Source organism: Muscardinus avellanarius (assembly GCF_963383645.1).
Source record: "Muscardinus avellanarius genome assembly, chromosome: 4".
NCBI lineage: Eukaryota > Metazoa > Chordata > Mammalia > Rodentia > Gliridae > Muscardinus > Muscardinus avellanarius.
This window is the reverse complement of record NC_137789.1, coordinates 71,455,822-71,481,756: the sequence shown is the minus strand read 5'-3', so window position 1 is coordinate 71,481,756 and position 25,935 is coordinate 71,455,822. Positions and strand designations below refer to the sequence as shown.

At 38.1% G+C, this 25,935-nt stretch overlaps 1 protein-coding gene across 2 annotated transcripts in view; it reads right to left on the bottom strand.

Annotated features, from left to right (window-relative positions):
• PDE7A (phosphodiesterase 7A) overlaps nucleotides 1–25,935 on the bottom strand; it is a gene marked incomplete at both ends in the record, with an annotated part of 124,773 nt that overhangs the window by 45,035 nt on the left and 53,803 nt on the right. Inside the window, 3 exons of one of the 2 annotated variants that reach the window (XM_080693654.1) lie at nucleotides 15,438–15,521; nucleotides 19,275–19,335; nucleotides 24,521–24,580. In XM_080693654.1, coding sequence (XP_080549780.1) covers nucleotides 15,438–15,521; nucleotides 19,275–19,335; nucleotides 24,521–24,580 — 205 coding nt within the window. Of the gene's footprint in view, nucleotides 1–15,437; nucleotides 15,522–19,274; nucleotides 19,336–24,520; nucleotides 24,581–25,935 lie in introns of those variants that run through there. The other variant, XM_080693653.1, reaches the window with a different exon arrangement.

Below are 25,935 nucleotides of genomic sequence, written 5' to 3'. Positions count from 1 at the left end.
AATGGTGTGGGGATTGGGTAGGGGCTAACTGGGCGATATGTGCATGTATGTCTACACAAGTTTTTATCCCATTATGATGTATAAATACAGTGTACCAATAAAAAAATTTTTAAAGTATTGTTTCTCATATATATATGGGAAAAAGGCACATTATGGACTTTTTGATGCTTCAGTATTTCTGAGTAGTTAAACCAATCCTGTAATAGTTGCTTAGGTGAGAGACCTTTGCCAAGTCTGAGATTACAGAAGGTGAATGGGTATGTGACCTAAGTCAGAGGTAATGTACAGATGTTTCACAGGGAAATAAAAATACAGAACAACTTTGCCTTTATAAAAAATATCTTCAACTAGTGTGAGGGGAATGAAATACTGCACAAGGAAGAAAACTTGAGGTTAAACAGCTACAAGGAAAATAGTGACAATCCTGCTGGTCATGAAGTCTATGGCAGTTCAAACTTTACAGTACATAAATTCAAATGTAGGATTAAAGTAAGGACAAACTTTACAAGATAAGTTCTGCAGAGAACAAGTTCAGGAAGACCCGTAGAACAATCACAAAAGCCAGCAGAAGAGACAAATTGGAGATAGCAAACAGGTTTTAGTCATAGCAGGACTAAAGTCATAAGTTCATTCTGTGTTCAGGTCACATTTCACACAACACACTAACTAGATTAACAATTTTTAAAAATTCTGAACTGTGTGATAAGCAGATAAGCAAGAATAACTGATGTTTTTAATGATTTTAAAAACCTCCAAATTATATTTTGGGTAAAGAAAGAAGTTCTTGTTTTGTTATAAATGGAGGGTTAATTACACTGGGACAAATTCCAGTATTTGTCACCTTTTATAAACAGCACAATGAGATCAAGTGGACAATGAACTGCTCTTAAAACTAAGCTGCCTCCACTGTCCCAAGATACCACACTGTAAAGGCTCCATGTCAGTAGATCAAGAACCCTAAATCTCTGATCCTAAAGTCTTGTCATGATTCATATTATTTTTGAATCATCCTCTGTTATTAAGTTTCATTTATTATTTCTTTTTGTGGTGCTGTGGATTGAACCCAGTGACATTCTACCTCTGAGCTATACTCCCAGCCCAATATTTTTAATTCTTTATTTTGAAACAGGGTCTCAGTAAGTTGCAGAGTGCCTCACTAAGTATCTGAGACTGGTTACTTTTTTTTTTGGTGGTACCGGGGATGAAACCCAGGGGCTTTATACCTCTGAGCTACACCCTCAGCCTTAATTTTTAGTCTTTTTATTGTAGAAACAGGGTCTCCTTGAGTTGCAAATGGCCTTACCAAGTAGCTGAGGCTGTCCATGAACTATGATCCTCTGATCTCAGCCTCCCAAATGTTGAGATTACAAGCATATGCCACCACACCTGGCTTAATTTGATCATTTCTAATAAGCTTCGCTCGCCAAAACATCTCATATGAACCCTACTGAAAATTTCCAACACTTAATTTATTGAAAATAAGGGGATACATTAGAGACCCCAAATACAATTGTACTTTTCTATTTTTAAAAATACTTTTATTGATGCATTGTTCTTATGCATCACAGTGAGACTAACACTAATACATTCATGCACACACACAACACTTGATGCAGTTCCCTCCATATCTCTCCTGCTCCCTCCTTTTCCCTCCCAATTCATGGTGTATTGATAGAAATTCCTTCATATATGAACAAGTTCCCTTCTCCAAACTCTTTCCACTACTGTACTGGCCTCTTTCCTCATTTAACTGAAGTCTCTTTTGTTTCCTATTTTTCTCTCTAGCTTTCACATGAGAGAAAACATAGCCTTTGAATTTCCGTGACTGGCTGATCTCACTTGTCGTAATATTCCCTAGTCCTATGCACTTTCCTGGAAATGATAAACTGTTGTTCTTTATGTCTGAGTAAAATGTCATTGTGTATATATATCACATTTCTTTATCCATTCATCAGTTGATGGACACTGAAATTGGTTGCAAAATTTGGCTTTCTACCCATGCATGGTGGCATTTGCATGTCATCTCAGTACTTGGGAGGCTGATACAGGAGACCCAGAGACTCAAGTGCACCTCTAGCAACTCAGTGAGAATTATCCTAGCAAGACCCTGTTTCAAAACAAAAACTAAAAAGGGCCAGAGGTACAGCTCAAAAGTAGAATGCCCCTGGATTCAATCCTAGTGACAAAAATAAAATAAAAAAGCAAACATAATTTGGCTCTTGTGAGTTGTGCTGCTAAAAATACTGGTATGGGCCTGGTGTGGTGGCACATGCTTGTAATCCCAGCATTCGGGAGGCTGAGACCTGAGGATCACAGTTTGTGCACAGCCTCAGCTACTTAGTGAGGCCCTCCACAACTTAGTGAGACCCTGTTTCAAAATAAAGAATAAAAAATAGGGCAGAGGGTGCAGCTCGGAGGTCGAATGCCCCTGGGTTCCAACCCCAGACCTGCAAAATCAAACAAACAAAAAACATTGCTATGCATGTATCACTATATAGTATTCTAACTTTAATTCTTTAGGAAAGATACAGAAGAGTAGTGTATCTGGGTTGTATGGTGCTTCTATTCTTAATCTTTTGAGAAACTCCATACTAAATTCTAGAGTGGTTGTACTAATTTATAACTTTACTAACAGGTATAAGTGTTTCTATTTCCCCACAATCTTGCCAGTATTTATCATTATTTGAATTTTTGATGGATGATTGCCATTTTAATTGAAGTTAGATGGAATCTCAAGGTAGTTTTGATTTGCATTTCTCTGATTGCTAATGATATTGACAACTGCTTCATGTATTTATTGGACATTTGTATTTTTTCTTTCCAGATGTCTCTCTTCAGTTAAATTGCCTACTTTTAAATGGGGGGGGAGGGGTTAGTGTTAATTTTTTGAGTTCTTTATATATTCTAGATATTAGTCCCCTATTAAGAGGACCATCTTGCAAATATTTTCTCCCATTCTGTAGGTCTCTTCAGACTCTTTTTGCCTTTTCTCTACAGAAGCTTTAGATTTTGATGCTATCCCATTTATTGATCCTCAAATTTATCTCCTAAGTTTTAAGTATCATCTGAAGAAATCTCTATCAGTGCCTGCGTTTTGAAGAGTTGGTACTATGTTTAATATTAGAATTGTAAAGTTTCTGATCTAATTTCTAGGCCTTTAATCCAACCTGAGTTGACATTTATACAAGGCAAAAATGGGGGTGTAATTTCATTCTTCTATATACAGATATCCAGTTTTCCCAACATCTTTTGTTGAAAAGACTGTCTTTCTCCAGTGTATATTTTTTATTTCTTTGTCAAAAACCAACAGGCTATAAGTGTAAGGATTTGCCACTATATCTTCTATTCTACTGATCTACATGTCTGTTTTTATGCCAATATCATGCTGTTTTTTTGTTATGACATCTCTGTAGTATAACCTGAAATCAGGTATTGGGATGCCTACAGCATGGCTCTTATGGCTCTGAATTGCTTTGGCTATTTTAAGTCTTTTGTTCTTCATATGAACTATAGGGCTACTTTTTCTAGTTCTATGAAGAATGAAATTGGTATTTTGATAGGAATTGCATTAAATATGTAGATCCTTTTTGGTAGTATGGCCACTTTTGACAATATTTCTTCTGCCTACACAAGAACATGGAAGGTCTTTCCTTCTTCTAAAAGCTCTCCTTCAACTTCTTTCTTCAATGGTCGATAATTTTCAATGTAGAGGTCTTTACCTCTTTGGTTAGATTTATTCCTAAAAAAAACTTTTTTGAGGATATTGTGAATAGGATTGCTCTCCCAATTTCTTTCTCAGTAGACTCATGGTTGATGTATAGAAAGACTATTATTTTTTATAAGTTGTATCTGGGTACTTTGCTGAATTTGTGTACCAGATCTAGAAGTTTTCTGGTTGAGTTTTGGGATCTTCTAAAATATAGGATCATGTTATCAGCAGAGATAAATTCTTGTTCTCTATATATCTTTAGTTTCTTTCTCTTGCAGAACTGCTTGGCTAATACTGCAAGAACTATATTGTACAGAAGTAGTGATAGTGGGCATCCTTGTTTTGTTCCTAATTTTAGTAGAAATATTTTCAGTTTTTCCCCAATTGGTATGATGTTGGCTTTGGATTCATAATATATTATCTTTATAATGTTAAGTTCCTTTTATCCATAATTTCTTCAGTACATTTAACCTAAATGGATACTGAATTTGGTTAAATGCTTTTTCCACATCTATTGAGTTGATCATGTGCTTTTTGCCCTTAGTTATATGTATGTGATGAGTTACTTTTTTTTTGATGGTGGTACTAGGGGTGGAGCCCAGAGGCTTTCTACCTCCGGGCTATACTCCCAGACCTTTTTTATATTTTATTTGGAAACAGGGTCTCGCTAAGTTGCTGAAAGCCTCACTAAGTAGCTGAGGCTGGCTTCAAATCTGTGCGATCCACCTGTCTCAGCCTCCCAAGCGTGGGGATTACAAGTGTGCGCCACCAGCCCAGCGATGAGTTACTTTTATTGACTTGCCTATGTTGAACCTTACATCCCAGGAATAAAACCAACTCAGCTGTGATGCACAATTGTTTTAAGTGTGAGTTGCTGTATTTTACTAAGAATTTTTGCATCTTTGTTCATCATGGGTATTGGCCTGTAGTTTTCTTTGTTTGAGGCATGTTTATTTGGTTTGGGTATCAAGGTGATACTGAATTTGTAGAGCAATTTCAGGAGTACTCTACTTTCCTTTCCTGAAATAATTTGAGATGCATTGGGCTTAGTTCCTCTTGTAGAATTAGGTTGGGAATCAATCTGGTCAAAGAACAGATTGATTGTTGAAAGGACCACATTGTTGGAAGGCATTTTATTACTGCTTCAATCTCTTTGCTTGTTATTGGTCTATTTAGATTTTCTATATTCTCTTGGTTCTATTTTGGTAGGTTGTATAAATCTACAGAAATTTGTCAATTTCTTCTGTGTTTCCTGATTTACTGGAATGTCAGCTTTCAAAATAGTTCCTAAGGATCCTCTGGGTTTCCCTGCTGTGGGTGGTGATATCTCCTTTTCCATATCTATCTATCTATCTCTCTCTCTCTCTCTCTCTCTCTCTCTCTCTCTCTCTCTCTCTCTTTTTGTTTTTGGTGGTACTGGGGTTCCTAGAAACCCTTCCACCTCTGGGCTACACTCCTAGATCTATTTTATATTTTTTATTTGGAAACAGGGTCTCTTAAGCCAGCAAGGCTGGCTTTGAACCAGCGAGATCCTCCTGTCTCCACCTCCCAAGCATGGGGATTACAAGTGTGCACCACCACGCCCAGCTCCATCTCATTAGAGTTCCCTCCCTCCCTCCCTCCCTTCCCCCTCTCCCTACCTTCCCCCTCCCTCCCCCTCCCTCCCTCCTTCTTTTATTTTATTTTTTTGGTGTTGCTGGGGGTGAACCCTGAGGCTTTCTACTTCCAGGCTATACTCCCAGACCTATTTTTTATATTTTTATTTGGAAACAGGGTCTCACTAAGTTGCTGAGAGCCTCACTAAGTAGCTGAGGCTGGCTTCGAACCTGTGTGATTCTCCTGTCTCAGCCTCCCAAGTGCAGGGATTATAAGCATTCGCCACCACGCCCAGTGAGTCATTTCTCTTTTAGTGAGGCTGGTTAAAGGTTTATCAATTTTGTATATCTTCTCAAAAAAAAATCAACTTTTAATTTTACCAATTCTTTTTATTGCTTTTTAAATTCTCCATTTCAGCCAGGCGTGGTGGCACATACTTGTAATCCTAGTACTTGGGAGGCTGTGACAGGAGGATTGCAGGTCTGCGGCCAGCTCCATAAACTTCTGAGGCCCTCTGCAGGTTAGTGAGTCCCTGTTTCAAAATAAAGAAAAAAAATTGGCTGGGAGTGGAGCTCAGAGGTAAAATGAACCTGAGTTCTATCCCTGGTACTACCAAAAAAAAAAAAAAAAAAAAATCTCCATTTCATTAAATTCTGCTCTGATTTTAATTATTATCTGACTTCTAGTTCTTTTTCTGGGGACTTGAAATGCAACTCTTGGTTGTTTATTTGAAATCTTTTATGTGAGCAATCATGCTATAAAGTTTCCTCTTAAATCTACCTTCAGAGTATCCCACAGATTTTGGTACTTTGTATCTCATTTCATTTGATTATAAGAATTTTTAAACTTCTCTCCTTATTTGTTAGATGATGGAGTCCTCATTCAAAAGTATACTGTTCAATATCCATATGTTTACGTAATTCCTGTGTATCTTGATTTTTTTTTTTTTTCATTACTGGGGATTGAACAAAAGGAGCATTCTATCTCTCAGCTAATTTTCAGCCCTATTTATTCCTTATTTTTAAAACAAGATCTCACTAAGTTGCAGAGGGCCTCACAAGTTGCTAAGGCTGGCCAAGTACCTGCAATCCTTCTGCCTTCTGCCTCCCAAGTACTGGAATTACAAGTGTGTGCCACCATATTGTCTAACTATCTTGTTGATTTTTAATTTCAGACCATTATGATTTGAAAAAATCACAAGGTATTATATGTCAGTACTTTTTGAATCTGCTAATATTTGTTTTGTGGCCTTAAATTCAGTCTGTTCTGGAAAAGGTTTCATGAGCAGTTGAGAAGAATGTAAATTCAGATTTTGTTGAATGAAATATTCTAGAAATGTCTGTTAAGTCCATTTGATTAATATTCTTTACTATAAGAGTAAAGACTCTTCAGAGGTAAAATGTTTACTGAATGATCTATCTAATGTTAACAGAGGTGTTGAAGTCTTCCAGCATTATTGTATTGAGATCTACCTGAGTCTTAATGTTCAGTAGTGTTTGGCTTTTTATGTAAGTGGATACACCAATGTTTAGGGCATAAATGTTTATTATTGTTATATCCTGGTTTTGGTAGTACTAGGGATTGAAATTAGGAATATTCTACCTCTGAGCTACATTTCAGTCCTATTTTATTTTTTATTTTAAAATACTGTCTCATTAAGTTTCTACGGTCCTTTTTATGTTGCTGGGACTGACTTCGATTTTGGAATCTTCCTGTCTCAGCTTCCCAAGTACTAGGATTGCAGTCTGTACCACTTCACCTGGCTACTATCATATCTTCTTGTTGACTTGTTCCCTTAATCAGAAAAAAAATGACCCTCTTTGTCTCTTGTGTTAAATTTTGGCTTGAAGTCTGCTTTGTTGGATATAAGAATAGCTACTCTGGCTTGCTTTTGTTCTGCATATGCATGGAGTATCTGTTTCCATCTTTTCACCTTTCACCTGTGAATATATTTGCCTATGAGGAGAGTTTCTTTTAAACCACATAGTGGTGGATTTTTATTTTTAATACACTTTGCCAATATATATATGTCTTTTAACTGGGGAGTCGAAACCATTTACATTCAGCAGTGATATAAAGAGATGCTTGCTTTTTCCTACTATTTATAATTATATCTTCTATTTGGTTCAGGTTAGTCCCCCTTTACTTAGTTGGTCTTCTAATGAAATTCCTCCCTTCACTGGTTTTATTTATCTTTTATTTCTTCTTCGTATGTTATCTTTTTAAATGTTATCTGTAGTGCCAGCTTAGTAGTCATAAATTCTTTTAGTGTCTGCTTACCTTGGAAAATTGTTTCTCAATCAATTTTTAAGATAGCTCTGATGGATATAGCAATGTTGGTTGGAAACTGTTTTCTTTCAGAGCTTGTAGTCATCATCCTGAGTCCTCTATTCCAAGCCTTCCTGGATTTTAGAGTTTAATCTGAGCCGGGTGTGGTAGTGCACATTTGTGATCCCAGTACTTGAAAGCATGAAACAGGAGGATCACAGGTTCGAGGTTAGCCTTAGCAATTTAGTGAGAACCTGTTTCAAAATAAAAAATTTTAAAAATAGGGCTGGAGGTATAACTCAGAGGTAGAATGCTGCTGGGCTCAATCCCTAGTACCATTAGGGACAGGGTTTGGATTGAGAAATTTAGAGTAATTTTTATTTTGCCCCTCAGTATGACTTGCCTTTTTTTTTCCCTTGATGCTTTTAAGATGATTTTCTTGACTTTTTTGTTATTTTTATTATGATGTAGCATGGAGGGGTTCTTTTTTAAATCTTGCCTATTTTCCAGGTTTGGAAAATTCTTTGACAAGATTTCTCTAAAAAGGTTATTTATGCCCTTGGTTTGTACTTCCAAACCTTTGTACCTTCCAAATATTGGGCTTATATGCATGGACTACCATGCTTGGCTCAGGTTTGATCTCTTGATGTTTTCCCATATTTCTTATTATGTTCTGATAGTAAGTAGTCTCTTATTATCTTTATTACTGACTGAGTGTACAATATATCTAATCTATCTTATGCCTTAATCTCTATTTCTCATGTGGTTTTGTCTATTGGTGATATTTTCTATTGAATTTATTTGATTTATTGTAACTTCCATTTATTTCAGAATTTCTGTTCAGTTTTTCTGAGTTTCTTCTTTTTTATTCAAACCTTGTATACTCTCTTTGATTTCATTCCTTAATTCTTTTAGATCTCTGATCATTTTAATAATCAAAATTCTCAATTCATGCCAGGTGTGGTAGCACATGCTTATAATCTCAGTACTTGGGAAGATGAGACAAGAGGATCACAGGTTCAGTTCGTGGCCAGTCTCAGCAATTCAGTGAGGCCCTCTTCAATTTAGTGAGACACTGTTTCAAAATAAGGAATAAAATAGGACTGGGGGTGTAGCTCAGAGGTAGAAGTACCCTGGAATTCAATCCCCTATACTACACACACAAAATAATTCTGAATTCACCTTCTGGTATTTTCTGTACCTCTATATCAGTGAATTCTGTTGTCTTGGGGTTGTATTTATTTTTGTCTCCCTGACCTGTTTTCTCATGTTTTGCAGGATTCTTTGATTTGCACTTCTTTCTGTAGGATAGTTTTCCTGTTAGTTCTTTGGTGATTAGTTTTAGAGTATGCAATATCTCTTAGCTGGATTGAAGATATAGTTCACCAGCAGAGAATCTGAACCAAGAACATGTAGTTTCATACTAGGTTTTTGGTACCTCACAGATAAAAGTAACTACCACCAAAATTGTGAACAATATGTAGCATTAAAATAAACACCAGACACATATTATGATATATACAATACTAAAGCCCCCAGAATAGGAACAGTATGGCTAGAAATTAACAACATCAACAACCAGCCATGAACTAGATGTAGTTTTAAGATACCAGATTTTAGCTCAACATCCTAGGTACTAATAATCACAATATGAATAGTAGATGCAAAAGTTACATAAACTATATAGTTCTAAAAGATGGTAACAATATGGTTCACTACAAGAAAAGAACATGGGATAGGAAGGCAAAAGATTAGAATATTCAAAAGGAGGAAAGAGGGAGAGTAGGAGAGAGGTAGCAAGTGAAGGCCATAAAAGAGTAAACAATAGATAACAAAACAGAGAAGAAAGGAATGTGGCTATAAAGGCAAAAAGAAAGAACAGAAAAATGTGACAAGAGAAACAAAAAGCAAACTACAAAAAAACAACAAAACAAAAAAAAATCACCAACCCTCAAAAACAAAACAATAAATAAAATGAAAATAGCAATAAAAAGGAAATGATAAAGAAACAAATGTGTGTGTATTTATATATTGTGTATATATAAGAATAAATCAGCGAGCAAGTACAAAAATAAAAAAATTCTAAATGAAAAATGAAATGTCAATATTGATGGCATCAATACTGTAGATTAAGGTCAATATTTAGTCCTGATGCTGAACTCTTTTTGTTTCTTCTTGGGCTATGCCCCCTTTAGAAAAACTAAGAGCTAGATTTTTTTTTTTTTTAAGTTCTTCCTTTTGTTATGCCTGCCATGCTGTTCTCTGAAGTGCCCTGGAAATGAAACTGGTAAATAGGTCTCAGCTTCCCAGCTCACCAGGAAAAGGTAGGATGGAATGGAAAGTACCATCTATTGAAGATTTGTCCAGACAGAATAGATCTATGCACACAGTGTGTGTATGTGGGGGGGAGGGGGTGGATGGATAGGGGGAGCAGGGTTCTAGGTTTGATTCCAGAATTTTAGAACTTGTTGGATGGTATCTACTCTGGAAAGATTATATGGACACTCTCAAATAGAGAGGCAGATGTGATCTCTGCTAAGGATCTGGATCTCAGGGGCCTCCCAAGGATTCTACTTCAAGAGTGAGGCAACTAATTTCTTTAAGTGGAAAAATCACTATGGGTCCTGCAGACTCCCTGCCTTTGAAAATGGTCTTTCAAGGCTTAGACCCCAATGTAGACACACCCACCTGTTGGGTTTCATGGACCCTCTTCAGCTGGTGAGCAGATCATCAGACTCAAAGGGAAAGCGGGCTGAACTCCCCTCTGTATCTCTGACCTGAAACCTATGAGTACAATCTTCTCAGTGCCTGCTTCAGTCATCATCTGCCCCAGTACACACTATGCCTCTCAGCCACCGTTGGCTGGGACAGTGTAACAATATTGACCTAGAATTCCCAGATTCCCACAACAGCCAGCTCCAGAGGGCTCATGGAGATGGCTATTGCCTCAGCTCTGTGCTCAAAAGCTGAGAAGCCTGGAGCTCTTTACAAACATCAGCTTGCTGTACAGCCTCTGATTTAGCTAAGATCAGGCTGTCTTTCTGTGGCTAAGCTCAGATTGCCTTTCTTCTCATGCCAAGAAGCAATATTCCCATTGGTTAATTTCTGAGTCACAGAATAACTGTAAAGAGCTGCCTTCCTTTATTCTACCATTTTTAATCTTTCCAATTATACTTTTCTTTATACTAATAAACTTTACTCTTTCACTGATTTCTTTCTAGCCTATCATGTTTATTGCAAAACTTTAAAATATCTGTATTTAAACTGTTCAAGGGGTAACAGTTTCCATGTGTCCCAATTCAGAAAGTCTAGAGCAAATAGTTTCTTTTCCCTTCCATGTTCTCAACTACCCAGTGTCCTTCCTGAAAGCAGTCAATTTCACTAGTTTCTACTATATTGTTAAAGGAAAAAAATACATAGTCAATCATTACTGTTTTCTTCACTAAGACTGAAGTATTATTCTTTTTATGCTTTTTGAATTATTTTTTGTTAACAACTTAAAAGACATTTTTACTGACATAGTGAGAATGTTATAAATGCTTCTAAGAAAGATATACTTGATTTATAAAATTACTTTGAATTGCTTCTTTTTATAATTTGAAAGAGTTCAAAGATCTTTGAAATTATCAGTCTTAAAGGACTTGATGAATTTGCTATATTTCTGGCCTTCAAACTTTTTTTGTGTGTGTGGTATTGGGGGGTAGAACCCAGGGGCTTTTCTACCTCTGGGCTATACTTCAAGACATATTTTATACTGTATTTGGAAACAGGGTCTCGATAAGTTGCTGAGAGCCTCACTAAGTAGCTGAGGCTGGCTTCGAACCTGTGAGATCCTCCTGTCTCAGCCTCCTAAGCAGTGGGATTACAAGCATACGCCACCATACTCGGCTGGCCTTCAACCTTTGAGAGGAGTAACATTAAACTTTCTCCAGCATGTTGAATGTTAGGTCTCCTTTATATTCTTAAAAAGTATTAACTTTCCCAGAGAATTGTGTGTGTGTGTGTTTGTGTGTGTGTGTGTGTGTGTGTGTGTGTGATGTGTGTGTGTGTGTGTGTGTGTGTGTGTGTGTGTGTGTGTGTGTGTGTTATTGGGGACTGAACCCAGGGTTGTTCAATCTCCAAGATTTACCCCCAGCCCAATTTTATTTTTCTTTGAAACAGGGTTTCTCTAAATTTCTAAGGCTGATCTTGAATCTGCAATCTCCTTGTTTCATCCTCCCAAGTACTGGGATTACAAACTTGCATCATCATCGTGCAAAAAATTTTAGATTATGTGAGTATGGCAACTGATATTTGCCATGATAGAAATTAAAGGTGCTGGGGCCAGCGAGGCTGGCATCGGAGCCTGCCGTGAGGCATGGCCGGTGCTGGGGCCTCCAAGGCCAGGATCGGAGCCTGCTGAGGGGTTAGGCCGGTGCTGGGGCCAGTGAGGCCGGCACTGGAGCCTGCCATGAGGCAAGGCCGGTACTGGGGCCTCCGAGGCCAGGATAAGAGCCTGCCGAGGGGTGAGGCCGGTGCTGGGGCCAGCGAGGCCGGCATTGGAGCCTGCCGTGAGGCAAGGCCGGTGCTGAGGCCTCCGAGGCCGGGATTGGAGTCTGCCTTGAGGCAAGGCCGGTACTGGGGCCTCCGAGGCCAGGATAAGAGCCTGCCGAGGGGTTAGGCCGGTGCTGGGGCCAGTGAGGCCAGCATCGGAGCCTGCCGTGAGGCAAGGCCGGTACTGGGACCTCCGAGGCCGGGATAAGAGCCTGTCGAGGGGTTAGGCTGGTGCTGGGGCCAGCGAGGCCGGCATCGGAGCCTGCCGTGAAGCAAGGCCGGTACTGGGGCCTCCGAGGCCAGGATAACAACCTGCCGAAGGGCTAGACCGGTGCTGAGGCCAGCAAGGCCGGCATCGGAGCCTGCCGTGAGGCGAGGCCAGCATCGGAGCCTGCCGTGAGACATGGCCAGTGCTGGGGCCTCCTAACCCAGGAACGGAACCTGCCGAGGGGTTAGGCCGGTGCTGGGCCAACGAGGCTGGCATTGGAGCCTGCCGTGAGGCTAGGCCGGTGCTGGGGCCTCCGAGGCCGGGATTGGAATCGTGCCAAGGGGTTAGACCGGTGCAGGGGCCAATGGCCAGCATCGGAGCCTGGCGTGAGGCAAGTTCACTCCTGCGGCCTCCAAGGCCGGGACCAAAGCCAGATTAGGGGTTAGACCGGTGCAGGGGCCAGCGAGACCAGAACTGGGGCCTCCCATGAGGCAAGGCTGCTGCTTGAGCCAGCGAGGTATGGATCAGTCCACTGAGTAGCCAGGCCACTACTGGGACCATCAAGAGTGGGATCGGTACTTGCAACGCAGCATGCACAGAGAAATAGCGCAGAAAATATAAATCAGACGCTACTCTTAATCAGCAATAACTAGGAGGATAAGGGCAACAGGAAGAGGTTGAGCTATAGAAAGGGCCCTATAGTGAAGCAACTAATGTGACCAATCAGAGGGTATGTAATACTGGAGGATGGAGCCTCTTTAAAAGCAGGAGGTACATAAACAAATGTATCAAAGTAAATCACCAAAGAAGTGTGAGATGGAGGGAGGGGGAGGGAATGGGATGGGGGCTGGAGGAGGGCTAATTGGATGATGTGTGCTTGTATATCCTCTCAAGTCTTGTACTCCAATGTGATTGATATATGACTACAATGCACCAATTTAAAAAATAAATTAATAAAAAAAAATTTTAATCCCCGCGCTTGGGAGGCAGAGACAGGAGGATCGCACAGGTTCGAAGCCAGCCACACTGGCTTAAGAGACCCTGTTTCCAAAAAAAAAAAAAAAAAGTATAAAAATAGGTCTGGGAGTGTAGCCCGAAGGTAGAAAGGCTTCCAGGAACCCCAGTACCACCAAAAAATAAATAAATAAATAAATAAAAATTTTATTACTTTTTTATATGTGTGGTACTGGATACTGAACCCAAAGGCATTTTATACCCTAGCTCTATTTTATCTAGAAACAGGGTCTTAATAATTGCAGAGGGCCCTGTTAAGTTTCTAAGGCTGGCTGTGAACCTGCAATCCTCCTGTCTCAACCTCCCAAGTATTGGGATTACAAAACAGTGCCACCATACCTGGATTATTACTTAAATATTTAATTTTTAAAATATAAAATATAGCTGAGCATGGTGACACACACTTGTGATCCCAGTGCTTGGGAGGCTGAGACAGGAGGATCACACAGGTTCGAAGCCAGCCTCAGCTAACTTAGTAAGGCTCTCAGCAACTTAGTGAGACCCTGTTTCCAAATAAAGTATAAAATAGGTTTGGGAGTATAACCCGGAGGTAGAAAAGCTCCTGGGTTCCACCCCCAGTACCCCACCCCCCCAAATAAATTATATAGTGTGTGTGTGTGTATAATTAATTTTGTTAAATATTTACTTATTTAATCTTAAAAATAAAGTATTTTTGTTAAATAAAATTTTATTTATTTAAATATGTAAGTATTAAATATTTACCCTTATTTATATCTTTGCAGTGCCAACCCAACCCAGGGCCTCACGTATGCTAGTCAAGTGCTCTGCTCATGTGTATTTTTTTTCTTTTTGACATGTATTTATTATTAAGATTTTACTGGCAATTTATAAGTACTGTTTATAATTACAAATTGCTCTCCTAACTGAAATTTTACCTTTTCCACTATTATCAAATACATATAAGAAAATTTCCCAAGCTACTTTTAGGTGTTATCTTTTTAAAAAATTTGCTAATTTAACAGGTTAAAGCTTTTTCATTGTTAACTCTGACTTACATCTCTTTACTAAGTGGTATTTAAGCCCAGCGTGGTGGCACATACTTGTAATCCCAGTATTTAGGAGGCTGAGAATAACAGGTTCAAAGCAAACCTTGGTAATATAGTGAGACCTCAGAAACCTAGTGAGACCCTGTTTCCAAATTTAAAAAAAATTAAATTGGGCTGGGGGAGTAGCCAGGAGGTAAAATGCCTCTGCATTCAATTCCCAGTATCAAGTAGTATTTAGTGTTTTTCAAATTAACTTTGTACTTTAAAAGTATTTCCTACCTTATTTACTAAAAGTACTTTCTTCAAATGTAGAATGATAAAAAAAATTATGACTCTGAATACTAATGGTAAAATAACAGACAGATAGTACGCTAGGTAGAAATATAAACTATTAAGTAAACATGTCATATAGTGGTGAATTTTAGTAATCAAAGTGCAAATTAAGAGTGAGATTTATAAAGATATCTCTATATGCTATAATTCAAACTCAAATCTTTTACTTCCTTTTTAATTTCTATTAACTTTTTCAGATGTAAGATTTTATGGCGTTCAATACAGAATTAATAAGTTATGAAATATATATGTTACCTTATTTAAAAATAGCTTTTAACATGTTAAAAATAAGCAAAATTTTAATGAAAGTCAGGCCCCAGTGGGTGTACACCTATTGTCCCAGCTACTGAGAAGACTAAGGAAGACTGATGAACCAAACCTAGGAGTTTCTAAGTCCAACCTGTGCAACACAGCAAAATCTATTTTGGGAGGAAGCAAGCAAGGAAGGAAGGGAGGGAGGGAGGGGAGAGAGAGAGAAGAACGGTATTGTTTTACATTTTTATAAATTTCTTCAATGTCTGGCTATTTTTCCTACTTGCTACTATATTCAATGTGAAATATACTTCTCTCTTCTAAATGTCTTTAAACATTTCTTAACATTTCTTAGAAATACAGTGTCACTGATGACCAAATATTCTTAAAAATTCCAAACATTTAATATAGTTTATTTTTCTTCCATTTTTTTTCTTGGAAGTCTTCATAATGTTATAAAGACCTGAAGTTTAATATTGAAAGTTTGAGAAAAACATATGTGATTGTCAACACTTACAATGAAAAATACGAAAATCAATATATGGATGGGAACCTCTTCTTTCTGATTCGAATCCTGCTCGGCTCCTTACGCGTACATCTCCTGGGAAGAATTTAAGAATAAAAATAAGTTTAGACAGCTGTCACTTTTGAAGAAGCTCCCATATGCAAAAGAGGCCATATTATATCATACTCATATGAAATGACCCTTAACCTGGAGAACATTGTGTTAAATAAGATTAACCAGTCACAGAAAGTGAAGGGTTATATGTTTTTTCCACATGTGGAAGCTAGGAAGTAATTGGGATAAAAGAAAAATAACAGAGGAAAACCCCCAGTGGAGTGATAGAGGGGGTCTAGGGGAATTTGGTGGTGGGGAAAGGAGATTAAATGAAGCAAACACTCCCACTGGCATTTCATACAAAGTGAAATCAATGCTAATCTCAGTATCATGTATTGGGAAGGGGAGATGAATGGGGGTGTGGGAGAAACTCACCAAGTACATGTATGTTTCTATCACTCTGAACTACATGATGATATGAGGCTACAATGGACCAACAAAAGTATATTTTTAAAAAGGTCCATTAATAATATACATGGAATAAGTAATTAATAAGTATTAAGTAGCAGCTGACTTTTTTTGGTACTGGGGATTGAACCTAGGAGCATTCCATCTCTGAGCTGCATCCCCAGGTCATTTTTATTTTTTTATGTTGAAACAGGATCTCACTAAATTGTTGAGGGTCTTGCTAAATTGCTAAGGCTGGCCTCAACCTTCAATTCTCCTGTCTCAGACTCCCAAGAACTGGGATTATAGGCAGGTGCCACCAAACTTTTAGCCCAGCTTTTTAGCCCAGCTGACTTATTTGAAGGGGGTCACACATTTTCAATACTGAGTTGTAAGGCTTAGTCCTTTAATAATTATATTATTATTAATGATATAACAACTTATATCTAAAAAAGTGCTCTGGCTGTGTCAACAAAAGCAGAGGTACATAATTGTGAGTTACTATTATTATTGTCTATATTTTAAAAGTAGCCTTATGAAAGATGACTCAGGCATATGATAATTCAACCTAATATTTTATTATTCACATGGCATTAAAAAAGGCCACTGAGAAATGAAATTATTTTACAGCAGATAGAATGAAACTATAAAAAGCTACACAAGAAGCAAAAATTTACTAAATGTCTACTCTGTGCCTACCACTATACTATGGGCTATAATGGGATATAGAAAACAGAAAATACATCACTTATTCTCAAGTAGCTTAATTTCAGAACTGTGTAGGAAATTAAAATGCTGTAGACTTAGCTGTTTATGTTTAATGGATCTTCTGTTTTCTCATTGTCCATGGGCATACCCAAGGTCTTTAGCTGGATTTTAAACTTTGGTGTTTATTAGCTCAGTGTCATACTTCCATGTACCTAGATGACTTTTAGACTTATATCTCTATACAGCAACATTTACCATAGAACTGCATACCAGCCACTTTATTTTATAGGCAGTATTTTATTTACTTTTCTAATCAACCCGAAACAACCAGAACCTTAATCCTTATTTTGTATACCTAGAAACAGGACCCTTGACTAAGTCTGTGAGCCAGTATTTAAACTTAGCCCTATGGGTTTCAGATAGCACTTTTCCCATTACACTTTCACAACCTTCAAGTTCATTACCCCAAGTTTTCAACCCCATCACTGTGCTCTTGCAATTCTGCTTGCCTGGAAGGCTTTCCTGCTTACTCTGTTTCTATAAATAGGACCACCACTTTCAGGCTCATTTTATCTACCATGAAACTCCATCCCACAGTGATTGATCACCTTCATGTGGTGATTCTTTCACACCATGACAAAGGTTAGCACACAAGGCAGTGACAAAAAGCCCCCCCCCAAGTCTATCTTCTAGCGAAAAGAGACACATAATAAGCAAATACCTAATTTCATTCAATGGAAGATGATGTCATATGGAGAAAACTAAAGCAAGGCAAGAGGAAAGAAATAGGAGAAGGTGTTTCAATAGTGTAGTCAGGGAAGTCCCTGCTGAAAGGGAGCAGGGACGCGAGGGAAGTGAGACAGTGAGCCACCCAGCTGTGAGAACAAGAGGCTCCTGAGTACAGGGAAGTGTGTGTATAAACACTGACACAGCAGTTGTGTGGCATGCCAAAGACAGAGAAGCCAGTATGGCAGCAGTGGGGCGAGAGAGGGAACTGGAGGGAGATGAGGCTGAAGAGGCAGTCGGGACAGATCACCGTGGGCCTTTGTGGCCATTACAACAGCTTTAGCTATTACTCTCAGAAAGGAAATCATGAGAGGACTATAAACAGTGGGGTAACATGACTTATGTCTGTGGTTACTCTGGCTGTGTTGACTAAAGCACAGGCACATAGGTGGATTCAGGAAGAGCAGTAAGGAACAAGTACAACAGACAAGGCAATGACCATGGTTTAGATGAGCTGGTAACATTCTGTATTTTGAAGGAGTCTGCCAACAGAATTTACTAATGAAGTAGAAATGGAATGCATAAGAAACACAAGTCAAGAATGACTCAGTTTTTCACCTAATACGTCGAAGAATAACGTCACAATTACTAAGATGGCAAAGACTACCAATAAATATACCTTTTCAGATAGCTAAAGTGTGGATACCCATAACATACCTATATAGAAATGTTCCACAGAATTGGGGGGGAAAACACATGAGTGTAAAGCTCTGCCTTTTTTCTTCTTTTCTTTTTGGTGGTACTGGGAGTGGAACCCAGGGGCTTTTCTACCTCCAGGCTATACTCCCAGACCTATTTTATACTTTATTAGAAACAGGGTCTCACTAAGTTGCCGAGAGCCTCACTATGTAGCTGAGGCTGGCTTCGAACCTGTGCGATCCTCCTGTCTCAGCCTCCCAGGCGCTGGGATGACAAGCATGTGCCACCACGCCCAGCTTAAAGCTCTGCTTTAAGAATAGAAAAATCCTAAACATGTTTGCAGAGAAAGGAAGAGACAGTAAAGAGAAAAAGAATGAACATTCATGAGGAAAAATAGATACTAGAGAAGAATAAAACTGAGACAAATAAGACACAAGGTAAATTAAAGAAGGAAAAAAGGAATAAGAGCAAAAACAGAATGTTGGGGAGACAAAGAAAAATAAGAGGTAAATGAAGAATAAGGATGGCTCAATATCTTAAGGTTGAGAAGGAATTCTGGGTATGGGAAAAGGAGCCACAGGAAGAGCCCTCTAACAAAAGATGAGTCAAATTGCCTACTTAAACCTTAATATACATGCTCAATAGCATGAATTAAAGTGCAACAGTTCCTGATCCTGAAGTATGTGGATGAAGAGAAAATTCTGTCAAAGAGAGAAAATAAAACACATATATATTTATCTAAATTCAAATTCAAATACGCTGTGAAACTAAGTAATACATCACAAATTAAAAATAAACAATTAAGCACCAGGACTAAACGAAGACAAATGCTCTTCCTTTCCAGCTCACTGAGAATGAAATACTTCCGGTGACAGGACTATCTAGCCAGGTAATCATGGCTGCATCTTCACCCACATTGGCATTCATCTCTTTAGTATTTAGCTTCTCTATTAACCTGTTTTCATGAAAAATATTCAGGAGCCAATTTCAAACTGTGTAGTAATGACAGTGTCCCAGTTATTAAACCAGAACTATCTCAATTACCTGTAATTTTGCAATGCCTTTATTCATATCATATTCAAACCTGGTTTCATAAACTTCAAGGCAACAGACCCTTTCTGGTAAGAAAAAGCTACCTGATGAAAGATACCTCAACTTCAAATAATATATAATAATAAGATTGGCTGATATTGATACAAAATAAATGGTTCTTACCTAGCATACGAATGTACAGTGCAGTCTGATCAGAACTGTCATAAGAAATAGCTCCACGCCTCTAGAAAAAAAAATATACATTTTAATATGTGACAATGAAATGTAATCTAAAATTTAATTCAGCAAACATATTCATTATTTGTGAAGCAATGTGCCAGAGAAGTTGAATATGCAAAATAAAATTAGATATGGTATCTGTTCTGGAAATCTCTAGTTGGGGGAGAGACAAATACAGTACCCATAAAAGTAGATACAGAGTGAAAAAGGTTTGGGAGTGACATAGAAACTGATTTCATTTTTCTTTCTCTCTCTTTTTTTTTTTTTTGGCGGGTCTGGAGATGGAACCCAGGGGCATTCGACCTCCAAGCTACACTCCCTGCCCTATTATTTTATTCTTTATTTTGAAACCGGGTCTCACTGAGTTTTAGAAGGCCTCACTAAGTAGCTGAGGCTGTCTGCAAACCACGATCCTCCGGGTCTCAGCCTCCTGAATGCTGGGATTACAAGTGTGCGCCACCATGCCTGGCTTCTGATTTCATTTCTGTTTCGTGGAATTCCTAGGGGATTCATTCCACCAAAAAGAAAGGGGAGGAAAAGAGCAATCGTCTGGTTTCTGAGCTGTGTCTCCTGGCCCGCATCTACCCTCACATAGAAACAAGAGCAAACATCTCAGGTCCTCCTCAAAACCTTCCAGTGGTTCTCACTGCACTTGTAACAAGCTCCAAACCCCAGGTTCTGATTTCCAAAGCAATTCCTAAGCACTCACCTCTTACCTCCTGTCAGCCACTGCCCCTCCCTGTGTGACACAGCCATGTTGGCCTCCCTGCATTTCTCAGTCACGCCAATGTCTGGTTTGCACTTGACACTCTCCCCTGTCCTGGAGCACTATAATCGCCACTCCCTTTGTATCTCTCAGGTCCCAGAAGAAATGTTATGTCCTTGGATAGGTATGCCCTGACTACCAAGCCCAAAGCTACCTGAGAGCCATTCAGTTCCACAGCTCCCTTCTCAGTCCACTGTGTAGTGCTTAGCTGGTGTTATCCTGTTTGCTTGTTACTGAAATAGAACCTCCAAAAGAACAAGAACCTTATCTGTCTTATTTACCGCAGTACCCCTAAAACAGGACCTACCTATAATCTAGTAAACTAAAGAAATACTTGATATTACATGACTAAAGGTACTTACTGACAACAAAAGGATGGTTGTGCACCCTTGTAATCCCAGAACTTGGGAGGCTGAGATAGGAGGATCCTGGATTGCAGTTCATGGACAGACTCATCTACTTAGGTCCTTTGCAACTCAGTGAGACCCTGTTTCAAAATAAAAAATAAAAAATGGGGCTGGGGGTGTAGCTCAGAGGTAGAATGTCCCTGGGTTCAATCCCCAGTACTGCAAAAAAAAATTTTTTTTTAATAAAAATAATAAAAATAAAAAAACAACAAAAAACCCCTAAGTTTATGGTGGCACACACCGATAAACTTAGTATTTGTGGAGAGAGGAAAATAAGAGGTTTGAGGACAGCCTCAGCAACTTAGCAAGACTCTCGGCAACATATTGAGACCAAGTATGGTGGCATACACTTGTAATCCCAGTACTTGAGAGGTGGAGACAGAGGATCACAAGTTGGCTGCCAGCCTCAGCAACTTAGTGAGGCTCTCCATAACTCAGTGAGATCCTGTTTCAAAATAGGGCTGGGGTTGTAGCTCAAAGGCAGAATGCCCCTGGGCTCGATCCCCAGTATTGTTATATAAATAAACGAATACATAAATCTTCTCTTCGATTTAGTATGTAAAACTCCCCAAAAACGGTTATATCCTTAAGACAATGTTATCAATTAAAACCTTGTATGTTTTCATGAAAAAAATAGTTCATGAAATGTAAGAGAAATAAACATTCTAAACAAAGATCAAATTCTAATATCAACACTGCTGTCTCCAAGGATTCTGAGGGACATAGAAATAAGGGTCCCTCAAAACAGCTTAGTGTATAGCGTGCATACATTCACAAAACAAATACATTTAAAGTAAAAATCATCTACAAAGAAAGCATGATCTCCAATCCCGAAAAACTGAATCACTGTACAGAGCACAACCCTGGCACCATAAGTACCTGATGAAGCAGCAACACCTAAGGAAGGCACTTTGGGCCTCCCCTATATACTGCCATGCTAGAAGTAAGCCTAGTAGCCTAGAAAAAGTATATGTGGAAGTAAATATTCATATTAATTAAGGTACTTTACTGAAATGAAGAAATTCTTATGTAATAAATATTCATATTAAGGTACTTTACTGAAATGAAGAAATTCTTATGTAATAAATATTCATATTAATTAAGGTACATCATTGAAATTACAGTAATCCTTATGTAACAAATTGCTGTGGCCAATACCTATCAATCTGGTAGCATCTAATAACAACTTTGGTTAAATAGCACATTAAAATTTTTTAAGCTGTTATCTCTAATAGTACCCCTTACGAGGGTGGTTGGCATTCTTATTTTTTTTAGTAAACCAAGGGTCTTTACTAAACAGACACTAATTAGGAAGGCAAATTCTTATCTACTGATTTACATATTAAGAACTGAGAAAGACTGACATCAGCTATCTATGAAATAGAATAGTATCATGTCAAAAACTGAGTACTATAATCTAGATTATGATTTAGCTATGGCATACTAAATTTACTCTAAGGCAATCATTTTAGATTTATTTATAGAAGCACTAATTTAGATATTAAAATAGTAAGCTTAAACTGGGTGTGGTAGTCCATGCCTACAATCCTAGTACTTCTGAGACAGGAGGATAGTAGGTTTGATGACAACCTCAGCAATGTAGCAAGACTCAGAATCCTAGAGAAACCCTGTTTCAAAAACAAAAAATAAAAAAAGACTGACAGTGTAGTTCAGAGGTAGAATGCCCCTGGGTCAATCCCCAGTACCAAAAGGAGGAGGGGGAAAAAATATGTGTGTGTATATACATAGTAAGGCCTTTATTAATCTTAGTAAAAACTTGGTAAAAAAAAATGGAATTTGATTTTAAGTTTATATTAACAAGTCACTTAGGGATATGTAAAGATATTTAAGTTTTCCTTTAATTATAAAGTACCAACTTTAGTAAGACTGATCTAAAAATATTTAGCATAAATGCTATATGGAGTCACAAGATAGTCTTTATTAAGCAAATCCAAAAAAGACAAAAACTTTAAAAAAAATATGTATCTGAGAGCTGGGATACATTTAAAGTAAAAATTATCTACAAAGAAAGCATGATCTCCAATCCCGAAAAACTGATAGCTCAGTGTATAGCACATGCTTATTACCATGTGCACAGTCCGGGTTTGATCCTCAGCACCACTATCACCACCACCAAAAAGGAAAAAAAAAAAAAATGTGAGTGGTAAAATATTCATCTACCTCTTGAAGGATTAAGGCACAAAAGTACTGTTATGTTCTCTCACTAAGCAATCTAAGTAATAGAGAATAACTCAGTTTGGAAAAATACACTACAAAATTGTGATTTGAAAGAATAAAATCTCATTTCCATGTTAGAATCATGTTGTTTATAAATATTCTATGTGCTTTAAATACCAAGACTGTTGAACGGACATTACATATATTTCTTTAAAGACTGTCCTTTTAAAAACCATATACTGACAAAATTATATTTTTAACAAAAATAGTAAAACAAACTCTGTCATAGGTCAGTCACAAAGCGCTCTGGGCTGCCCTCCACATTCCCACCTCACCTCACCAGTGAATGGAAAGAGCTGAGCCTTCTACTCGTGACCCTTCTCATTTAGCTATCCTGGGAACAGCTTGTAAAGCAAACTAGTATAGGTCAAAACATGGGCGAGGCTGAGCTAATCAGAAACTGACAGTGGAGGCATAAACAAGCTAAACCGTAAGGTTCCAAAGATCCACCGCCATGCTCACAAGCCTTCAGAGGAGAGCCTGCTAAGACACTGGCTCACCTTGAAACAGGCAAATCATTCTTTCATAAGATCTGACAAAAGACATAAATATCTTCAGTATTAGTTAATACATAACTTTTAAAGATAGATATGTTTTAAGACCCAGCAAAGATGTTTCAAGTGCCATTGTTTTTATTTTGTTTTCCATGAGATGATCTAGTGCACATAACCCTTTCTGTATTTTTCTTACGTGGTAAAAACAACAAAAACTGTTCCAGGTGCTTTCATACGAAATCTCACTTAAGCCACACAGAAACTCTACAAGGTGGGCTTTTGTAGTCCCATTTTGCAGATTAATAAACTGATGGCTAAAGAGCTTATATTGTAGTACTAGATAATATTTCTGGTAACACCACCACCACCACCAAGACCACCACCACCAACAACAACAACAGAAAGTACCATATAAACAACAGCTGAAGGAAAAGTTCTAAAACCGGCTTTCTGATAAAGCAAAATGAGTTTTTCCAGAATATATGCTAGGAAAACACACCATGACTTAAATACCTAAAGTATTCAAACATTCAAATATTGCATTGATCCACTGCTTATTCTTTTGCCTCTAATTTTTAATAGTAAAATATTAGCATTCACTTTATTTGATAACTTAAAAATTAATTTTTTTGGTAGTTAAAAAAGTAGTCTCTGAAAACATCCACAGTGCAACTAATGCATTATTAACATTAACTTGACCTTCATTCCATAACTTGGCAAGCCAATCCCTTAAAACCAACAAGTAAATATCTGTCAGTGTAACACAATTAACTCTTGACTTTTAAAACCAAGCATTTTTTGAGTATACTATGTTTCTTAATCATATGCATTAAGAGTACCACTTCAAGTTAGAGACAAGCATGCTTAAAACATTAAAAATTACATGGCAGGGATTAAAATCTTGCTTGGAAAAAAATAACTTAATAGAGCATTCTCCAAACATTCTTCAAAAGAGAATGTTTAAAATATGCATTTGTAAAAGTCTAAGTTAATTTTATAATCTTAAGAGATGAACTTCTACAATCATAAAAATTTCTTTAAGGGAATGAAACTGAAGAAAGCTACTTTGATACTGAGGAGCACCATAAAAAGTTCTTCAGGAGGAAAAGACTAATTACAAGTAGTGATTTTAAGCCTTTTTAGCTGACAGCTAGAACTAACAGCTCTTTTATTCAGAGAAATAAAAACTGAGGCAAAGTAGAAGAAAATCATCTACCATTTCATTACGATCAAATATGTAAACTAATAGTTAAGAGCACAATCCTAAAAGTAAAGATGGCCTACCTTAGAGGTGATCCACTTGATAAGAACCAAGGCTAGACACCAAATCAATGTAATTCCCATTGGATCAATCAAAAGCCCGCTACATAATCTCTCTCCTCTACCAGTTAGCAATGAGCAAGGAGGACTTCTCAGGAGTCTAATAAATAACCAGCTGTCAGAGGCAGAAGAGAGGGGACACTGACTGCCTTGAACCTCAAGCAGCTGCCTTCCAACAGCGATCACCTGACTTTTGAGAATGCACTGCCCGGCCAGCCCTCTAACCCAGCGCATGCTTAATGCCACAACTCCAGTGTTGGGTAGGACGGCTTAAGTAATGCTGAAAAGGGGAAAAACCCTAGCTGGCCTACCAGTGCCACAAAATGTAGACAGAAGAGGTCTCAGGCTGGCCCCAAATACTTCTACATTACATGGTAACAGAATGCCTTGAAACAATTTTCAAAAATATTTATGACAGGACTAAAATTTTCTTCATTCTTTTCACATATGCCAGTTTCACAGGCATAATACCCTTGCATTTAAAAATATTAAATGTACCTTCCTCTTTTTAATTTTTAACATTAAATCTGTTCAACTTTCTACTTCCTTTGGAGCTAGAATTTCTTTACGAATGTTAGAGGCTGTCTTAAATAGTCTGTGCCAATTAACATTATAATTCAGTCATTTTGGATTTATTGACAAAGGCCAGTCTAATAGTGCATTTTCAAATAATTAAAGTATATTATTTTCAAAACTACTTGACAAACTATAATATTTTTGGTACATCTTGCTTTCATGACTATAAATGAGCTGTCCAGTAACAACGTGTAATTCTATTCAGCCATCTTTGAGACCACTCCCCTCCCACACACAGAGAAGCTAATAGTCTGCAGGGTATATTGCTGAGAAAAACTTTTCATGAAACTTTCATTCAAGTAGTTGGCATATATTTACTAAACTGCCATTATGTGCAGGGCCCTATAGTAGGTAACAACAATACAGTCACTGAGAACAAGTAGAAGTGGCTCCTGTCCTTATGACACTTCTAGTTTAGTTAGAATCTGCATAAATCAAATTATACAAATAAGCACAAAACTGCAATTTTAACAAGTACCTGGAAGCACACAGGACTGCAAACAATGCCTGGGTCTAACCTAGTTAAGAGGTGAAAACTTGTTTCCAGAGTCCCCCAAATGTTCCTAACCTGAAATATATGGAGCAAGATCACAGAAGGTGCCTGCAGATAGAAGGGCCAGTGCCAGGCCCAGGAACAAGACAAAATCAATCAGGGGAAGGAAGAGAGTCAGAAAGCAGACCAGTGTGGAGACAGTGCAGTAAGGTGAGGCTAGATGAGGCTATCAAGTATGGAGTGAGGAACTGAGGCCAGTCCCTGCAGGAGCCGCTGCAGGCCTCCGGAAGGAGTCCCATCTCCCCTCTGC